The 18881-nt window shown below is 37.0% G+C and overlaps 1 protein-coding gene across 4 annotated transcripts in view; it reads right to left on the reverse strand.

Moving 5' to 3' along the window:
* Nucleotides 1-18881, reverse strand: part of EPS8 (EGFR pathway substrate 8, signaling adaptor) — a 189681-nt gene that overhangs the window by 55357 nt on the left and 115443 nt on the right. For all 4 annotated transcript variants that reach the window (XM_066264549.1, XM_066264547.1, XM_066264546.1 and 1 more), the window contains 5 exons: nucleotides 10056-10123; nucleotides 6219-6380; nucleotides 3993-4142; nucleotides 1063-1145; nucleotides 374-510 (listed from right to left, as the gene is read on the reverse strand). In XM_066264549.1, the coding sequence (XP_066120646.1) occupies nucleotides 374-510; nucleotides 1063-1145; nucleotides 3993-4142; nucleotides 6219-6380; nucleotides 10056-10123 (600 nt within the window). The remainder of the gene's footprint in view (nucleotides 1-373; nucleotides 511-1062; nucleotides 1146-3992; nucleotides 4143-6218; nucleotides 6381-10055; nucleotides 10124-18881) is intronic.

The raw sequence follows: 18881 nt of genomic DNA on the forward strand, positions 1-18881 counted from the left end.
AAAAGAAAACAATGATAAGATAATAATAATGGAAAGAATTTGAAGTATGATCTTAAATTAGAAAAACCTCAGAGTTTTTTGTTTCGTATATATGCTATTCCCATCCTTTTGTTAGTCAACTCAAACTTCCTACCTTTGATTACACCGGGAAAAAAAAGACTATTTTTCATGACCGTATTTATTAAATGATTGGTCTGAACTCATACACAATAATCTTACAGTGTTTAAGCTTACCTTTCATTTATCTAAGATTTAAATTTTTAAAGCTAACCTCAAGCTTCAGCTCCGAAATTAGCATCAGAATTTGAAAGTAAGAACTACGTCACAATCCTAAGTAAAATGTTCATTAAGTATTGATTTCTAAAATACTTACAGTCCCCTTGGTCAGCTGCCCATGCGGACCAGGCTGCCACCCGACTTCTAACATCCACTTGGGTAACAGTCCCAGGGGGCACAGGGGCAGGTGCTCTGGGTGGAGGTGGAATACCAGGGTCTGCTTTGGAAATCATCCTAAGAACAATGAAAACAAATTGAATTTTTACCATCTCTATTTCCATTACATCAATTCTCTCAGCTTATGGTATTAGTTCTCCAACCTCATGAAGAACTATGTCAAACAGTAGAGAAGTAAGGATTTCCTAACTATTCCTTATTACATATATTTATACATGTAGGAGAAACACAAAAAATTTAAAATCATCTGAAATCAGTTTAATCAGTTTCTGGGTCTCCTGCGATACAGAAAGGCTGTGAACCAACTCTACTCCTAATATTTACTTGTATTCCCTTAGACCACCTTCCCTTGAAACACCACTTATCCTGCATGACTCTATGACAACACAGGAGGCAGAGCCTTGTCAGAGAAAGACCAGGAACGTGGAGAGAAATGGTGCACGCATGCACGCACACACATACACGTGCCCGCGCATGCGCGCGCGCGCACACACGTTAACCTGAGAGACTACAGGTAGTAACTGTAAACTGCTTCTTCACGGAAAGTAATTTTTACAAATATTTAGAGGGAAAACAAAGCTACCCTTTAATTTCTTTCACTGTTTTTACCTGAGGGCCTCGGGCCGCCTCTTCTGTTTCCCTCCTTTGCTGTCGCTGATTGCACTTTCAATATCTTCAGTAATTAGGTTTGCCTGTGACGAAAGACAAGTTAGCTCGGAGGTTATAGATTTTCTTGTCTTGATATGTAGGTTAAAACAGAAAAGGAGATTATGTTCCCTGTCTGAATCAATAAGTGTCTTGATGCAAAAGAAAAAAAATTTTTTTAATCTGCTTTCAAAACATTTTTTGATGCTAAAGTTTATAATAACAAGAATTTAAAAATATTGTTTAATCTGATTCTACTCTCCTCTTAGAAAGTCAAATAGAAAAAGGATTTGCATATGCTAAAAATATAATCAAACGCTGAAAATGGCACTAGGTAAATGTGTCTTCTTCAAGACAGGCACACGCATGGAGGGTGGATTCCCTCCCTTTCTCCTCCTCAGGATCCACTGGGCACCCGTGTACCCACTGAAACAAATACATCGGTCCAGGCAGAGCTACTTTCAGTGCAGAATAAAGCCACTATAATCATGGAAGGAACCCCAAATCTAGGTTGCAACCTCTTACATAAGTACTTTATTTTGTTATTTCAGGTAAAAAATTAACATTCTCTAAACAACTCTTCCCACAAGAACATTTGATTCAGTTTTCTTGGGAATCGATGTGCGATTAGCAGCAAAGAGGTTTATTTTGTTTAACTGAAGTTTCTTTATAGCCAATGATTAATATTACAAATAATATTCTTGATGAGATTCGGTCATCTGTTTTTTGTTCCACCTTGTTCTCTGCAATTATGTTTTTTCTCTATATATATTCTTTTACCATAAGGACAGGAAGTCATAAAATTTTAGAGCTGAAAGGACAAAAAGGTTATCTTATCTGTTCTCATTTTATAATTAAGGAAACTAAGGGATACTCATGATGGCCTGGTCAAGGTCACAGTGCCAGTTAAATGAAAGGGCTAATGCAACCCAGCCCAGTATTAATTCCATAAGAACATCCTAATTTCAGGGAGACGCTACTACACACATCCTGTCAAAGGCTTTCTGTTATTTGGGAGATTAAAACTGAAGATGCCTAGAAACCTTGAACCCTGCTATTGGGGGCCGATGTCTAAGAAAAATTTTACTACCAATGTGGGCAGGAACATTGTAAAAATGCCAAAATAAACTTTAAAACTCAAAAGTGACATTGAAAGGTGATCCATGTAAAAGAAACCACAGCATATTTCATTATAGGGGGGGTCCTCAGGTTACAAGTCTCGACATATGACATTTTGAGTTTGTGACGCTTCCATAAAAACTTTTAAAAATTGAGACGTGAATGTTTCGGCTTACACCGTTGACCGTTAGCACCATACTTACGGACTACGTGGGGGACTAGTTTGTGCGCAGCAAAAGAATATGCAGTAATGCGGTATAGGAGTGAGAAGCTAGCATCCCCAGTGCGCCTCCCTACGACACTTTAGACTGTTAAAACCGCAAGTGTACCATTTGTGTTAGGTTACGGTGTGTTTCGACTTACATCAAAATTAAGGTTACGTCATTGTCATAAGAACGAAACTGTCGTCCTATCTTGAGGAACCCTGTATATTTATATTTTCAATAGGGCTAGAAAAAAGTCTCAGGTGTGAAATATGGCATCAATGAGTAAATGCATAAAGTTACAGTGTTACTTGAGTTTTTAATGAGGATGAAACAGTATTCAGTAAATCAGTTTTGAACCCATCAATATCACTGTCCCCTATCAAATCAAGCAAGCCCTTTATTCTCAAAATTGAAATCCAAAAAAATTAGTAAGGTTCCGAAGGGATTTGGGGGATAATGAAGCAAATCCCAGATTTCAAATGTCTTTTAGCTTAGTCCCCTGTTTTTAAAATGTTTAACTTTCACTATTTCTTCAAAGTTAAATATTCACTTTAATATTTACTGATTTAAATCTAAACTTGCAAAATTCTTAATATACTTTATAACTTTCAAAAGGCACTACACAAAAACCTGGTGAAACATTTCATATACAAATTACCTAAGTGCCATAGTTCTTTTCAAGTAAGATTTCTATAAAGTCATCTATGACATAAATTGAAAAAAGAATAAAATTATTAAATATACTATTTACAGTCAGTCTTAATTTATCTTATCCAATTTTAAAGTCAAAGAAATACAGAGAAGATCAAGTGACACTTTCTGCTAATCTCCCAGTATTTCTTTATAAGGTAAAAATTACCTGTATATTTTATAATATACAGTGATATATCACTACTTTGGTAAAACACAACCAACTAAACCCAACATGATTTCCCTTTTAGAGAAATCAACTCATGAAATAAAGATATTCAAGGTCGAAAGAAACTTAATGTCCAATAAAGCATCACAAATTATAATTGCTTAAAAATTATGGTGTACTTCAAAACACAAACCTTCAGGATATAGCATGTTTTTACTGGTAACTTGCTCAACCATTTTCACATTATCACTTAGGAATTACAAATATTGAGTGATTATTCAAGTTAATTATTCACATAATTAAATGGTGAACTTTAAATCAATATCCTGAAAAATGTCTAAGTGCTCCAATAAACCAAACTTTGTGACTGGTATAGAATAAAATAATATTGCGTGATTATTTGTTGCCCATGAAGCATGATTTCTGTAAAATCAATTTTTAATTATAAGTCTAAGTCATTAAATAAAAAATTTAATATATTATCGACACTTTCTTAAATAAACAGACTGCATCTGATTTTGTTAACCATTCTGTCTCCTCTTTATTTACTTGGCCTGAAAACACTAAGGAAGACACTAAGGGATTTGTTTTCCTTTCAAAATTCTAAGAAACTAAAAATCTGGTTCCTATTAGCCACATGATTGAAGCAAATAATTTAAAAGCTGCCAGAACATCTGCTTAAAGGGAAAGAAAGTTCACCCTTCTTTTACCTTAATTTCATCACACTGGAAAAGATGCAGATCTGGCTTGTTCTGAGTTGGCTCTTTGCACACCAGGGCAAGGATGGAGTCATAGTTACAGGAGTGCATCACAGCTTGGCAGTGCTGGATTGTGCCTAAAGGAAAGTTCTCCAGTTCATTCTATAAAGTAAAAATATAATTAGCCTTATTTTTTACTCTATATATAAAATCAATTCCACAAAGAGCTCTGGGCATTGTACAAATAATTTTTAAGGTGTACAAATCATATTGACAATGAATACTAGTAAACACTTGTAGACATGGAGGACAAATAGGTACAAGGCTGGGCTAGATGGTAGATGGGAGAAAGAGCAACAAAAATAGAGATAATTAGCAGAGAAATGCAGTTACGTTCTTAATAAATATTGAATTTAGCATTACTGATTTCCTCTGATTATGAGGTTGAGATAACAACGCCTTTAACAGCAAAAAAAGTAAACTGAGGGCTCTTTCCAAAATTATTCACCATCTCACATGGTATTCTTTTCCCTCTGGCTATGAATGTCAGATTTTTTTTAACTTGAACGCTGTATAGTCATATATACAAATATGTGTACATATAGACATATACATACGTATATACAAATGCTAGGCTAAGAATAATATATCATTTATACATTTTCTATTTAAGTGAATCTCTTAAAAGCAAAAATTTGCTATATAGACAGAATCAAGCCAAAAAATGTAAAAGAGCAGGGTCACAGGATCTCTGTAAGAAATTCTCCAAAATCATTAAGGTATTTGGTGATACAAAAGTGGATACTCTATAACCTATAAAGAATCCTACAAATAAAATACCAACAGATTAGAATAATCACAGTACTTCTTAAAATAAACTTTCTGCTCACAATTAGAATTCTGTACTTAATGAGATATTTAAGGTGTTTATCCTTACACAAAGGCTTTACATAAATTTTGAGTGGTGTCATGATATGATTGAGAGGAGAAATCATGATTTTTCTTTTAAATACATAAAATACAATATCCCTGGTAACTGGAACATAAAAACCAACAGCTTGTATTATGGACACCTACAGATATTCATCACACCACAAATTTAGTTTAACTCCTAATGCCTGAGGTCCAGCAGAGGTGAAACAAGAAATGCTGATTCCGTTAAAACAGAATGTTATTTCTAAGCCATACCACAGGGATAATATATTTTCTTTTTTTCTTAAAGCAAATTAAATAACATCCTTTCTCTGTAATTACTTGAAGCCACGAGGATCAGGGAAGGACTCAGTTGCTCTTCTATAGCACACGTGGATGAGACTACACAATGGATGAGATGAAAGAGCAAATTTTATCAAATAATGTGATTACAATAGTTATTTTCTTTACCTCAGGAGCTCAAATGTTAGTAGATGTCAGGGCTCAGAAAGTCCTCTTTTAAGAGCTCCAGCATCGTACCTGCCAGTGCTCATGTGAAAAAAAGGTGCTTCCCACAGAGCTGATGAGATGTTCCCACACACAACTCCTTCCTTCCCGATTCCCTCATTTACGGGCATACAGCTCGGCCTAGCATGTAACTGACTTCTGTCACAGAGTACTATGCCCTACTGGGGCTTTATTTCAGTATTTTATTCCCTCCATCCTTCCATCTAGCATGTGTGGTTAAAAAAAGTCTCTATCTCCAGTTTAAAAACTGATTTTCCATATATAATGTATATACAGTATTAAAAAAAAAATTGACAAAAATATTTTATTTGATCATTCACTCATTTGCCAACAATCAGATCTAATTATAAATATAAATATTTGTGGAACTTTCTTAAAAATAAAAAGTATAGCCCTGGCTGGGTGGCTCAGTGGTAGAGCATCGGCCTGGCGTGCAGGAGTCCCAGGTTCAATTCCCGGCCAGGGCACACAGGAGAAGCGCCCATCTGCTTCTCCACCCCTCTCCCTTTCCTTCCTCTCTGTCTCTCTCTTCCCCTCCCACAGCCAAGGCTCCACTGGAGCAAAGTTGGCCCAGGCGCTGAGGATGGCTCCGTGGCCTCTGCCTCAGGCGCTAGAATGGCTCTGGTTGCAGCAGAGCGATGCCCCAGATGGGCAGAGCATCGCCTCCTAATGGGCATGCCGGGTGGATCCCGGTCGGGCGCATGCGGAAGTCTGTCTGACTGCCTCCCCGTTTCCAACTTTAGAAAAATACAAAAAAATAAAAAATAAAAATAAAAAGTATAAATTTTACAGACTTGCCTTTGATTCTAAATCAATCAGGCTCACGGCACGGTCATCCACTTGAAGAATCATATCTTGAGTCCACACTTTGCCCTTGGCATCAAGCAATTTCAGCTTCCTTATTCCATCATCAACAGTTATCATAGCATCTTTCCGATCCAGAACAAAGGTAGTCAAGTGCTTATGATTGGCAAAAAGAAAAAATATTTGTAACATACACCGTCTCTTAGTACACATTTTTCAAATGAGAACAAAGTTAACTTTAGTGAAGTCAACTAGCAAAGAGGTGAGGAACAGGTTGCTCTAGCATTTCACGGTTACCTTACTGAAATAAAGTCAAGCAGGTTTTGTTGAATTGAGGAAATGATACCTTGAATCATAAAATAACTAATGTGTTTAATACTGAGTGATCCTAAACCACATAAACATGTGATAAAAACAAATTCTAAACAGCTTAAATAACATTCTCTTAACCTCCCTCCTTGTATTCCACTGCCATTACTGGAATGCTGAACAACAATGGGTAATCTACTCAGCAGTTTGAAAAATCTACACCAGTGGTCCCCAACCTTTTTTGGGCCATGGACCGGTTTAATGTCAGAATATATTTTCACAGAACAGCCTTTAGGGTGGGACGGATAAATGCACAAAATAAAATTATGTGACCGGCGTAAAAACTGTGGTATCTTTAAATATAATTGTCGAACTTACGAGACAAGCATCAAGAGTGAGTCTTAGACAGATGTAACAGAGGGAATCTGGTCATTTCTTAAAAATAAAACATCGTTCAGACTTAAATATAAATAAAACGGAAATAAGGTAAGTTATTCTTTCTCTGCAGACAGGTACCAAATGGCCCACGGACCGGAACCGGTCCGCAGCCTGGGGGTTGGGGACCACTGCTCTACAGGGGTAACTGAGAGCAGCAACAGCAAGTCTAGTCTGCAACAACTGTCAAAATTTTTACTCTCCTAAAACCATTTAATTAAGCAAGCTTGAAAAAGGTAAAAAACTGAAAATAAGAGCAATTTAAAAATTAACACACTTCAGCCCTGGCCGGTTGGCTCAGCGGTAGAGCGTCGGCCTAGCATGCGGAGGACCCGGGTTCGATTCCCGGCCAGGGCACACAGGAGAAGCGCCCATTTGCTTCTCCACCCCTCCGCCGCGCTTTCCTCTCTGTCTCTCTCTTCCCCTCCCGCAGCCAAGGCTCCATTGGAGCAAAGATGGCCCGGGCGCTGGGGATGGCTCTGTGGCCTCTACCTCAGGCGCTAGAGTGGCTCTGGTCGCAACATGGCGACGCCCAGGATGGGCAGAGCGTCGCCCCTGGTGGGCGTGCCGGGTGGATCCCGGTCGGGCGCATGCGGGAGTCTGTCTGACTGTCTCTCCCCGTTTCCAGCTTCAGAAAAATGGAAAAAAAAAAAAAAAAAATTAACACACTTCCCCATCGTACAATGTTGTGGGAGTGGGATTAAAATTTGGCATAGCCACTATGTAAAACAGTATGGAGGCTCCTCAAAAACTTAAGAATAAAACTAACATATGACCAAGATGTTTTATTTCTGGGTGTTTATCTGAAGATATAAAAACACTAATTCAAAAGGTACGTGTACCCCTATGTTTACTGCAGCATTATTTATAATAGCCAAAATATGGGAACATATAACTGATTTCTTCAAATTATATGTGTGTGTGTATACAGAGAGAGAGAGAGAATGTATGTGTGTATGTATACACACACACATACATATACACATATACATATATACACTACTGGATATATATAACCAATACTAAACCGTCATTAAAAAAAGATGAAATACTGACATTGCAACATGAATGAACCCTGAGGATATTATGCTCAATGAAATAAATCAGCCAGAAAAGGACAAAAATGGTATGTTTTCAATCACATGTAGGATATAAAACAAAAAAGAAAACAAGACTCATATAGGCAACAGATTGGTGGTTACCAGAGGGTCAGGGGTTGGGGGGAGGTTGAGATATATGGTGGCAAAAAGAAACTAGACTTTTGGTAGTGAGCACGTTGTAGTATATACAGATGTCCATGACCAATGTAACCTCGATTTAAAAAAATAAAACTGCTTTCCTACTTAAATATTTCCTATTATAAGAAAGGACATCTAGATTCTAATTAAGAGCAAATATCTTAAAAGATAACAACAAAGGAATGAATACATTTTTAAAACACTGCTTAAATAGATCCAATAATGACAATACAAAACTAAAAATAAAACAACTCTCCGAAACTATCAAAGGCTTAATTCAAAGAAAATGTTCTAATAAAAAACAGGAGCTTTTGAATGGTCTTTAACAGAAATAAGGCTGACAGTGATAAATGAGTAGTTATTTTAATTACTCCCTATGAAAATAGAACCCAGACCAACAAAATACTTTCATATTTAACATCTGTTTTCCAAAAATCAAAAAGAAAAAGGTTAACACAATACAGAATAATACATCATAGGAATGAAATAAAAACAATTATGAATTTGACTCCAAAGGCAAGGGAAGTGAAGGCAAAGATAAATGAATGGGACTACATCAGACTAAGAAGCTTTTGCTCAGCAAGAGAAACTGACAACAAAACAGACAGTCAACTAAACGGGAAATGATATTTTCAAACAACAGCTCAGATTAGGGCCTAATATCCAAAATATACAAAAACTCATAAAACTCAACAACAAACAAACAAAAAATCCAATAAAAAAATGGAAGAGGACATGAACAGACACTTCTCCCAGGAAGAAATACAGATGGCCAACAGATATATGAAAAGATGCTCATCTTCATTAGCTATGAGAAAAATGCTAATAAAAACTGCAATAAGGCCTGACCTGTGGTGGCGCAGTGGATAAAGCGTCGACCTGGAAATGCTGAGGTCGCCGGTTCGAAACCTTGGGCTTGCCTGGTCAAGGCACATATGGGAGTTGATGCTTCCGGTTCCTCCCACCCCCTTCTCTTTCTCTGTCTCTCCCTCTCCTCTCTAAAATGAATAAATAAAAATACCCCCCCCCCCAAAAAAAAAAAAACTGCAATAAGATACCACCTCACACCTGTTAGATTAGCTATTATCAACAAGACAGGTAATAGCAAGTGTTGGAGAGGCTGTGGAGAAAAAGGAACCCTCATCCACTGTTGGTGGGAATGTAAAGTAGTACAAACATTATGGAAGAAAGTATGGTTGTTCCTCAAAAAAACTAAAAATAGAACTACCATATGACCCAGCAATCCCTCTACTGGGTATATACCCCCAAAACTCAAAAACATTGGTACATAAAGACACACGCAGCCCCATGTTCATTGCAGCATTGTTCACAGTGGCCAAGACATGGAAACAACCAAAAAGCCCTTCAATAGATGACTGGATAAGGAAGATGTGGTACATATATACTATGGAATACTACTCGGCCATAAGAAATGATGACATCGGATCATTTACAACAACATAGATGGATCTTGATAACATTATACTGAGTGAAATAAATAAATCAGAAAAAATTAAGATTTATATGATTCCATACATAGATGGGGCATTAAAATGAGACTAAGAAACATGGACAAAAGTGTGGTGGTTACGGGGGGTGGGGGTGGGGTGGGGAGGGGCACAAAGAAAACCAGATAGAAGGTGATGGAAGACAGTTTGACTTTGGGTGATGGGTATGCAACATAATTAAATGTCAAAATAACCTGGAGATGTTTTCTCTGAACATATGTACCCTGATTTATTAATGTCACCCCATTAAAATTAATAATAAAAAATAAACAATTTTATTGGTGGTAAAGTGAACCCTTCAAGAGCCATTCTAAATTTTAGCAAATGTTAAAGCATCTTACTTCAACACGGTACTGGGATATATCTGACACGCTGCTGATACTGTCACGTGCATAATTCTTCCTTTGTTCTGAAAGAGAAGTTTAAAAAGACATTATTTACCCATCAATGAGCTGAAGTTTTACGTCAGGGTCTTGTGGTCATCTCTAAAATTAGTCCATCTCACATGTAAATACAGTATAAGACAAATCACCATTGTGTTGTGTCTCTGAAAACACTCATTATTCACTTAAAAAAAAAAACTACCGCCCTGGCCGGTTGGCTCAGCGGTAGAGCGTCGGCCTAGCATGCGGAGGACCCGGGTTCGATTCCCGGCCAGGGCACACAGGAGAAGCGCCCATTTGCTTCTCCACCCCTCCGCCGCGCTTTCCTCTCTGTCTCTCTCTTCCCCTCCCGCAGCCAAGGCTCCATTGGAGCAAAGATGGCCCGGGCGCTGGGCATGGCTCTGTGGCCTCTGCCTCAGGCGCTAGAGTGGCTCTGGTCGCAACATGGCGACACCCAGGATGGGCAGAGCATCGCCCCTGGTGGGCGTGCCGGGTGGATCCCGGTCGGGCGCATGCGGGAGTCTGTCTGACTGTCTCTCCCTGTTTCCAGCTTCAGAAAAATGGAAAAAAAAAAAAAAAAAAAAAACAACAACTACCAGAAAGCTTAAATGAAATGTACAATTTGACCTAATATAAAATTTCACAATCCCAAAGGTTAACAAGAATATTATAGTTATAAGGAAAAAAGTTATTTTGTTTAAAGGTTTTATTAATCCAGGACCTATGATTTAGAAAAAGGATAAAAACTGGCTTATAAATTTCATCTTTTAGTACACTGAGAACAAGTTAGAATTATAAATACTGTCATAGATACTGTATTATATGAGTTAGACTATTAAAATAATAGGCACTGCAAGAAACATCTCCTTTTACAATATCCAAACTATGGAGAGTGTTAGAGGAGATTGAAACCATGATTTAGTCATACTGATTGCCTTTAAACTATAATAATTTTCACATGTCTATAGAACACAGGAATGATACTCAGACTTGTAAATATAAGCTGTCAGAAAAAAGAATAAGGAAGGTACATAGAAAGTTACTGCACCAAACTATTTTAAAAGCAAAACAAACCTTTAATTTTCTTTTGTAAAATGCTGCAAAACCAAAATAAAATATAAAATATGTGGAGGTAACATTTTGCATTTGTTCTTTCTAATCAAGCAAGTTGCTTATTTGTAAATTAAGAGAAGCCTACTTCTTCTAAGCAGAATGCGATGATAAACTCTAAGTGGGCACTGTCACTTAACTGATAAACTCTAGCCTTGGATCTGTCACTGAGCAGGAGACTAAGTTTGGGCAAGACAGTTAACTCTGGGCCTTCCACCCTTATTGTAAAATAAAAGGATTAAAAAATGATCAAACTTTGCCCTGGCCGGTTGGCTCAGTGGTAGAGCATTGGCCTGGCGTGTAGAAGTCCCGGGTTCGATTGCCGGCCAGGGCACACAGGAGAAGCGCCCATCTGCTTCTCCACCCCTCCCCCTCTCCTTCCTCTCTGTCTCTCTCTTCCCCTCCCGTAGCCGAGGCTCCATTGGAGCAAAGATGGCCCAGGCGCTGGGGATGGCTCCTGGGCCTCTGCCCCAGGTGCTAGAGTGGCTCTGGTCGTGGCAGAGCGACGCCCCGGAGGGGCAGAGCATCGCCCCCTGGTGGGCGTGCCGGGTGAATCCCAGTCGGGCGCATGCGGGAGTCTGTCTGACTGTCTCTCCCTGTTTTTAGCTTCAGAAAAAATACAAAAAAAAAAAAAAAAAAAAAAAGGATCAAACTACAAGAACCTTCAGTACTAAGAGTCACTCCACAAACATACATGTGTGCCAGCGCTTGTGCACACATGGTCCTTAGCTTTCCTAACAACAAATTTTTTGAAATAAAAACATGTTTCTTTCAGTTAATATAGAAACCTTTAGCTCTTCATGCAACGGTTCAAAGTTGTGCCAAACATAAAAGCAAATCAAGTACAAAGATATAAAGTACCTATACAAACTCAGAATGGTAACACATTTAACTAAGAACGTCAATATATTTTTGTTTCATAATGCATATAAAAGGAATTATTGTTTCATTTATATTTACCTAAAAACTGAGATAAAAATATATGCATGCCTTATATTACATCACTCTGATATTATTCCAATATATTCTATTTTTGCTTTTGCAGCATTAAAGTTACTTAATAAAAACACACACACTACAAAATTCAGTATCTTCTACCTTTCTTTTTTTGTTTGGATGATGACCTGAAGAAGTATGATCCATCTGTTCCTACCAAAATAATGTAATCAAAAAGAAAGACCTGGTTTCACCTTAAATTTTCTGTTCCAATATGACAAAAACATAAACCTTCACTTACATGACTACATTCTACATATTTTAAAAAATGAACAAGTATGATTTTTTTCTCACTGTTAGTTAAGAATTAACCAATGTGAGGTATTAACAAATGGATAACCATTGTTGGAGAACCATTATAAATTTTGAAAAACAATATATAACTCAGGGATATATCTAACAAAAGTACTTTTAGAAATAATCACTATTTCAGAAACATTGGTTCATCAACTTCTAAGTCAATTCTCTATGGCACACTTAGAACATTCAGAAAGTTCTATTTCCTTTGGTGTGACCTGAGGATAGCAAAAGAAATGACAATGGTTGCCAGGGTATTTAGTTACAATATGGCAGCTCTAAGATGTTCAAATCTGAGTCTTTTAGATAAGTGATAAGTAAATAATTGAAGGTCAAAACTACTATATTTTTTGTAAATAAATATTCTCATTATGACGTAGTAAGAATCCCCCCCAAAATTTCCTAACACAGTTTCTCAATCCTACAGAGATATTCTTTACAGAAATAGAAGACACCGATTATTTGACGGTATCTGTAATTAGTATAATGCTAACTTGAACACTCAGATTGCCTAAAAGACATGGTGGCATTTCAATATTCCAGACTCAGAATCCACTGCTTTCTCTCTGATGTTATACAATAAAAAGATGTTTGTTTTACGAGAAAAGCATCCTAAAAATGTAGATATGCCATAAAATGGATTAAAAAATAAACAAGTAGTTCCAGTGATTTAAGTCAATGAATAAATGAAGGTTGAACGTTTTAATAGAGAATTTTGAAAGAAAACTTTTAAAAGGCCATTAGTGCATCTTTTTTATGAGAATCATATGTACTCTCAAGTATAGTTTTAAATAGCAGTTATACTCTTAAGCTATCTTACCAAAAGCTTTAAAATAGTGTAAAAATCCTAAATAAAGTCTCGATAATACTCAAGATAAAGCCTCTAATGATGTTGACTACTTTCTCTAACAAAGATGCTCAATCCTGGGCCCTGGCCTGGTGGTGCAGTGGATAAAGCGTCGTCCCAGTGCACTGAGGTCATGGGTTTGATCCCTGGTCAGGGCACATAGGAAAAGCAACCAATGAGTACACAACTAAATGGAACAACAACAAGTTGATGCTCCTTCCTCCCTCCCTCCCTCCCTCTCTTCCTCCCTCCTCCCTCCTTCCCTCCCTTCTTTCCTCTCTCTCTCTCTTCCTCAAATCAATGGGTAAAAAAAAAAAAGATGTTCAACCTTGGCTTCACATTAAAATAAACTTTAAAAAATACTGCCAAGGTGCCACTGTCTAGTGGTTCTAATGTAATTACTCTGGGCACTAGGGTTTATAAAAGCCCCCAGGCAATTTTTATGTACAGCCAGGGTTGAAAACCACTGCTGTAGAACCAGTGCAAATGCCAATACATCTACTATATCATACTTCTTTAAATAGAAAAGTTTTCTTTCCAAATTAATAGTGTACATAATAGTCCAGTAATGTATTACATAGTAACAATGAATTGGGCAGTAGAGTTTTGGGTTTCTAGTGTTATAAGATGCTCAGCTCCCAATAAAAGAGCAATCTCGGCTTGTCTCTCTTCCTCTTTCTCTGAATCAATAAGAACCAGATTACTTGACTATATATAGTACCACGGGTTGTGTTTTACTATTCTTCCTAATAGCTTTTATCCACTGGACCAGAATATACAGACTCAAAAACATGAACTTAGGTGAATTCAGTAACCAAGGATGAAAATTCTGTACATATTTTAACATTATTGAGTTGTTAGGCTGCCACAAAAATTGATATTCAACTTCCAGATCAGAAACATTAATTTAGTTTTCAATGGACTTTGGGTGATTATGATATACATCAATGTAGGTTCATTAATTATAACATATATACCACTCAGGTGGGGGAATGTTGATGGTGGAAGAGGCTATTCATATGCAAGGGGATATACGAGAAATCTCTGTATCTTCCTCATAATTTTTTTGTAAACCTGAAACTGCTCAAAAAAGTTAAGTCTTAATAAAAAATTAGGTCTCATTTAACTTTTCAATTAATACAATGATATCTACAACAATATGCAAATCTCAGTATTTTAACTTAATTTCCTTTTGCCTGTATTGCTATAGATCTGAAACAGCTAATAGTCAGAATATGTTTACTTTATATATTTTTCTCTGGAAAAAAAATAAAGAATTGCTTAGAAAGTAAGGATTTGGCAATTAAAAAGGGGGGAAATTAACATGAGGCTGCTTTCTCTCTCAGAAAGCAGCTGCTGAGTATTTCTCTCTTTAAATAAGACAGGGGTCTACAGCTCATATTACTTTTCATTAAAAAACTTTCAACCAGCTGGACCAGGCAGTAGCGCAGTGGATAGAGCATTGAACTGGGATGTGGAGAACCCAGGTTCAAGACCCCAAGGTCACCAGCTTGAGCACGGGCTCATCTGGTTTGAGCAAAACTCACCAGCTTGGACCCAAGGTCGCTGGCTCGAGCAAGGGGTTACTCGGTCTGCTGTAGCCCCACAGTCAAGGCACATATGAGAAAGCAATCAATGAACAACTAAGGTGCTGCAACGAAGATTTGATGCTTCTCATCTCTCTCCCTTTCTGTCTGTCTGTCCGTATCTGTCCCTCTCTCTGACTCTCTCTGTCTCTGCCACAAAAACAAACAAACAAAAAAACCCTTTCAACCACCAGAGAAAGAGAAGTCCTTTCCCACCCTCTTAGGGAATCACTCCCATGAAGGAGAGATGCTTGTGGGAATCGGGAAGGAGTGCTGAATAGGAATGAAAGGCTCTCATTATCTAGGTTACTACAATTGCAGTTTGACAAATCAGTATCTGAACCAAGATACTGCTGTTAAAAGCAAGCTCAATTTTACAAAACTACATTACTTCAGAATTTTACTTGCCTGTTCAACAAATTGTTAAAATAGCCTATCCCATGAGGAGAAAAGAAGTTTCAGAATTTTCAGATGAGTTGGGAAAATTACCAGACTATCCCTCTGAGACGCAGGCTCTGGCCCTCTCTGTGACGCTGAACTGTGACTGTATCATTGCACAACTTCCTAATAATAAATAATTCAGGGCCAGTTTTCTTAAGAATTTCAAAAAAAATATTTGTTTAAGAAATATATTGCCTGACCAGGCGGTGGCGCAGTGGATAGAGCATCAGGGATGCGAAGGACCCAAGTTCGAGACCCCGAGGTCTCCAGCTTGAGCAAAGGCTCACCAGCTTGGACCCAAGCTCGCTGGCTTGAGCAAGGGGTTACTCGGTCTGCTGAAGGCCCGCGGTCAAGGCACATATGAGAAAGCAATCAATGAACAACTAAGGTGTCGCAACAAAAAACTGATGATTGATGCATCTCATCTCTCTCCGTTCCTATCTGTCTGTCCCTATCTATCCCTCTCTCTGACTCTGTCTCTGTAAAAAAAGAAAAAGAATTTTTTAACTGTTTTTTCCACGTACAATGCATATTGTAAATAATGAGTATAGAGAAAAGAGAAATGGATTTTAACTCTCCAGTGCCACGGATTGTGCAAGAGATTGCTTGGGCTTCAGTTATGACAATTAGACTCTCTCACAACAAAGATCAGGAGAATGAGAGGGACACAAGGAGAAAGAGAGGTACATATCTGTGGGGTAGATATCTGTTATAAACAGTGGTATATTCAGGAATTTTGTTCTGAGAAAGGTGAGTTAAATACTGTGTACAAATACAGTGAAGTTTATAGTCAGAAATTGTGCAGTTCATAGTTTACTTATACTCAGTTCTTATCTGTAGCTCCCTGAGAAGAAAAAAGAATAGCAGGAAAAACACAAATATATTTTCCTACTTGTTAATATCACAAAAATGTTCAAACCTTAAGGGTAATAATTGAGGCTTGAGAGAGCGCCTGTCCATCCTTTTTATCCATTAGTACTTGGCTCCAACAATATAATCTCAAAGTTACTATAAAGATTGGTAAAGACAACAAAGTATTATTAATTGGTTATTCTGAAACATGAGTTTTTCTGGAGCTAGGATGAATATGACTTTAAAAAGCTAATTACTAATGGTAAATGGTCATTCCAAATTCAGCAATAACTAATTTAAAGGGAAGTTACTTTCCTAAGAAGTTCAGCTATTCAAAACACAGTAAAGATTACACATTTAAATTAGTTCTCTGAATGACAGACTGAGATGTCACAATGTCTATACATTAAAAATCGTATGTTTGAATGTATAGGCTGTAATGAGAAAGATCCTTAATTCCTCATGCAGAATCTATTTACTAACAGGAGTTTCAATCTAATTTCTGAGCCCTTACATATCAGAAGCAATACTAGAAGCAGGCAAGTTAACAACAGGGAAAAATGAGAGGCTTGGGACCCAGTCACATGAAAGAAGCAGACCCAAATATTCAAAAGTGAAAAGATTCTGAACTTGCTATAAAGGTAAGGGATATAGCCTGTGAGCACATCAAAGTACACAAGGTAGCGTGCACACCGATCACCCTCCCTATGAGTCACTAACAAGAGGTAACAGGGTCCACACTCTGATGGGAAGGCATGTTTAAGGCATTTTACAAGTATTTCCCTTAAAAACAAGTTAAGTTTTAGGGCTTAAATACTTTAATAGGCTAGCCAGAAAAAATATACAAAAGTTTCAACTCCCGGGACAGAGTAGCCAAATGATATGTTTCCGTCATAGTAGAGAAGAAAAAATTAATATTTATCTTCCTAAGCAAAAAGTCCCTATGTTGTCAGGGACTTCAGTGATGCAGAGCCTCTCACATGCTGGCTTTGGAATTTCTTGTATAATAAAGAAGAAATGACAAAATAGGTTATTAAAACTGCAGCATATTTCAACTGTTTTTCTTGAATAAACTAGATTAATACACATCCAAAGAAAGAAAATTTATTGTCATAATTGTATTACTTAATATACAGTTATAGATTTATAAAAATAATTTGTGGAACATAAATTTAAAAATATATCATGAAGATGACCTCTTGATCCTATCAAAATATCACTGTGATTAGATATACAACATCATCTGGATGTATTAAAATATTAAATTTGAGAGCCTTGATTACTCTGAGATGCCAGGATTAAAAGTGACTTCTATATCAATCCCCACTGCCATGATAGCCTCATTACTTCTATTTTCTCATATAAACTTATCACAATCATATTATCATTTTCTATTTTATAGATGAGATAACCAGGTTAATCTTCTGCTCAAAACGGCAGCCCTCTAGCCAAGGGCCATGACTCACCGCAGATCACATGGCATCCAAAACCCACACTGCCTCTCTGATCAAGTCACTGACATGCTGTCAGATTTGAGAAGTGTTTTCATAAAAAAAGACAAAGTACATGAGGCTCTTGTCTTGATACAGTATCTAGCCTGTGGTCAGTGTGTAAAAACAGTGGCCATTATTGTGAAACTCATGGTCCAGTAAACTGAATAGGATCCTCATATCCCAAAGAAGACAATATACCATCTATGAAGCCAATTAAGTCTTGAAAGTGTTATTCACTTAGTTTAATAATTATGAAAGGAGAAAATTTAAAGAAAATGTATATATTGTGACAAAGTAAACATTATAAATTCTCCTTCCCAAACTTTCTAGTTACAAAAAGGATGTTAAAACTATGCAGAACAGGAGGCTAAACACTCCCAATATTGACTAAATATAGTTAAAATTTCAACTAGAATTTGTTTATTGCAAAGATTTCTTCAAAACATGTATACATTTCACTATTGCCATGATCTACTTATCCATTCATTCAATAGCTGCTTACTGAGAGTGTTGGAGGGAAAGTGTGTGTGAGTTTGTGCATGCATGTGTAAATACAATGTGTTGGGAAGGAGTAGTAGGTAGCAGATACAAAGACAGGAAAACATTGTCTGTAACTTCAAGGAACTTAAAACTCTATTACTTGTCAGCCCAACACACTGCTAAGTCTTTTTTCTTTATAAATGCTATTTGCTTTTGGCTCTATCTCTCTCTCTTTTTATGCTCCGTTTTGCCTAAACACTGCTTTTTCATCAGGACACAAAATTGTTGTTTCTTACAATCAAGATGTTCCAAGTTACGTGACTTTGAGAAATCACCTCACTTTAAAAAGAAAATAGCTTGCTTTATATGTAAAAAGATGAAAATAAAAATTTACTTCTTAAAAGCTAAAGATTTTCAATCCTTGAATCCATGATTTTATGAAGTTGCTGTTAATAGAACACATACATTAAAATTTGCAGATGAGTCCTACCATTTTATCCCTTATTCCTTTCTTAGCTCTCTGAAAACAGATTTTGGACGTATGTTATTTGTGAGAAGATTAATACTCTTTACACTTAACAAGTCTTAGGGCTATTACATAGATGTCTGATTCACCTATTTCTATCCATATGCACCAAATCTATACTCAGTACTGTTACTAAAGGGACCCAAGACAAATGTG

Source organism: Saccopteryx bilineata, chromosome 1 (genome assembly GCF_036850765.1).
Source record: "Saccopteryx bilineata isolate mSacBil1 chromosome 1, mSacBil1_pri_phased_curated, whole genome shotgun sequence".
In the NCBI taxonomy this organism is placed as follows: Eukaryota; Metazoa; Chordata; class Mammalia; order Chiroptera; family Emballonuridae; genus Saccopteryx; species Saccopteryx bilineata.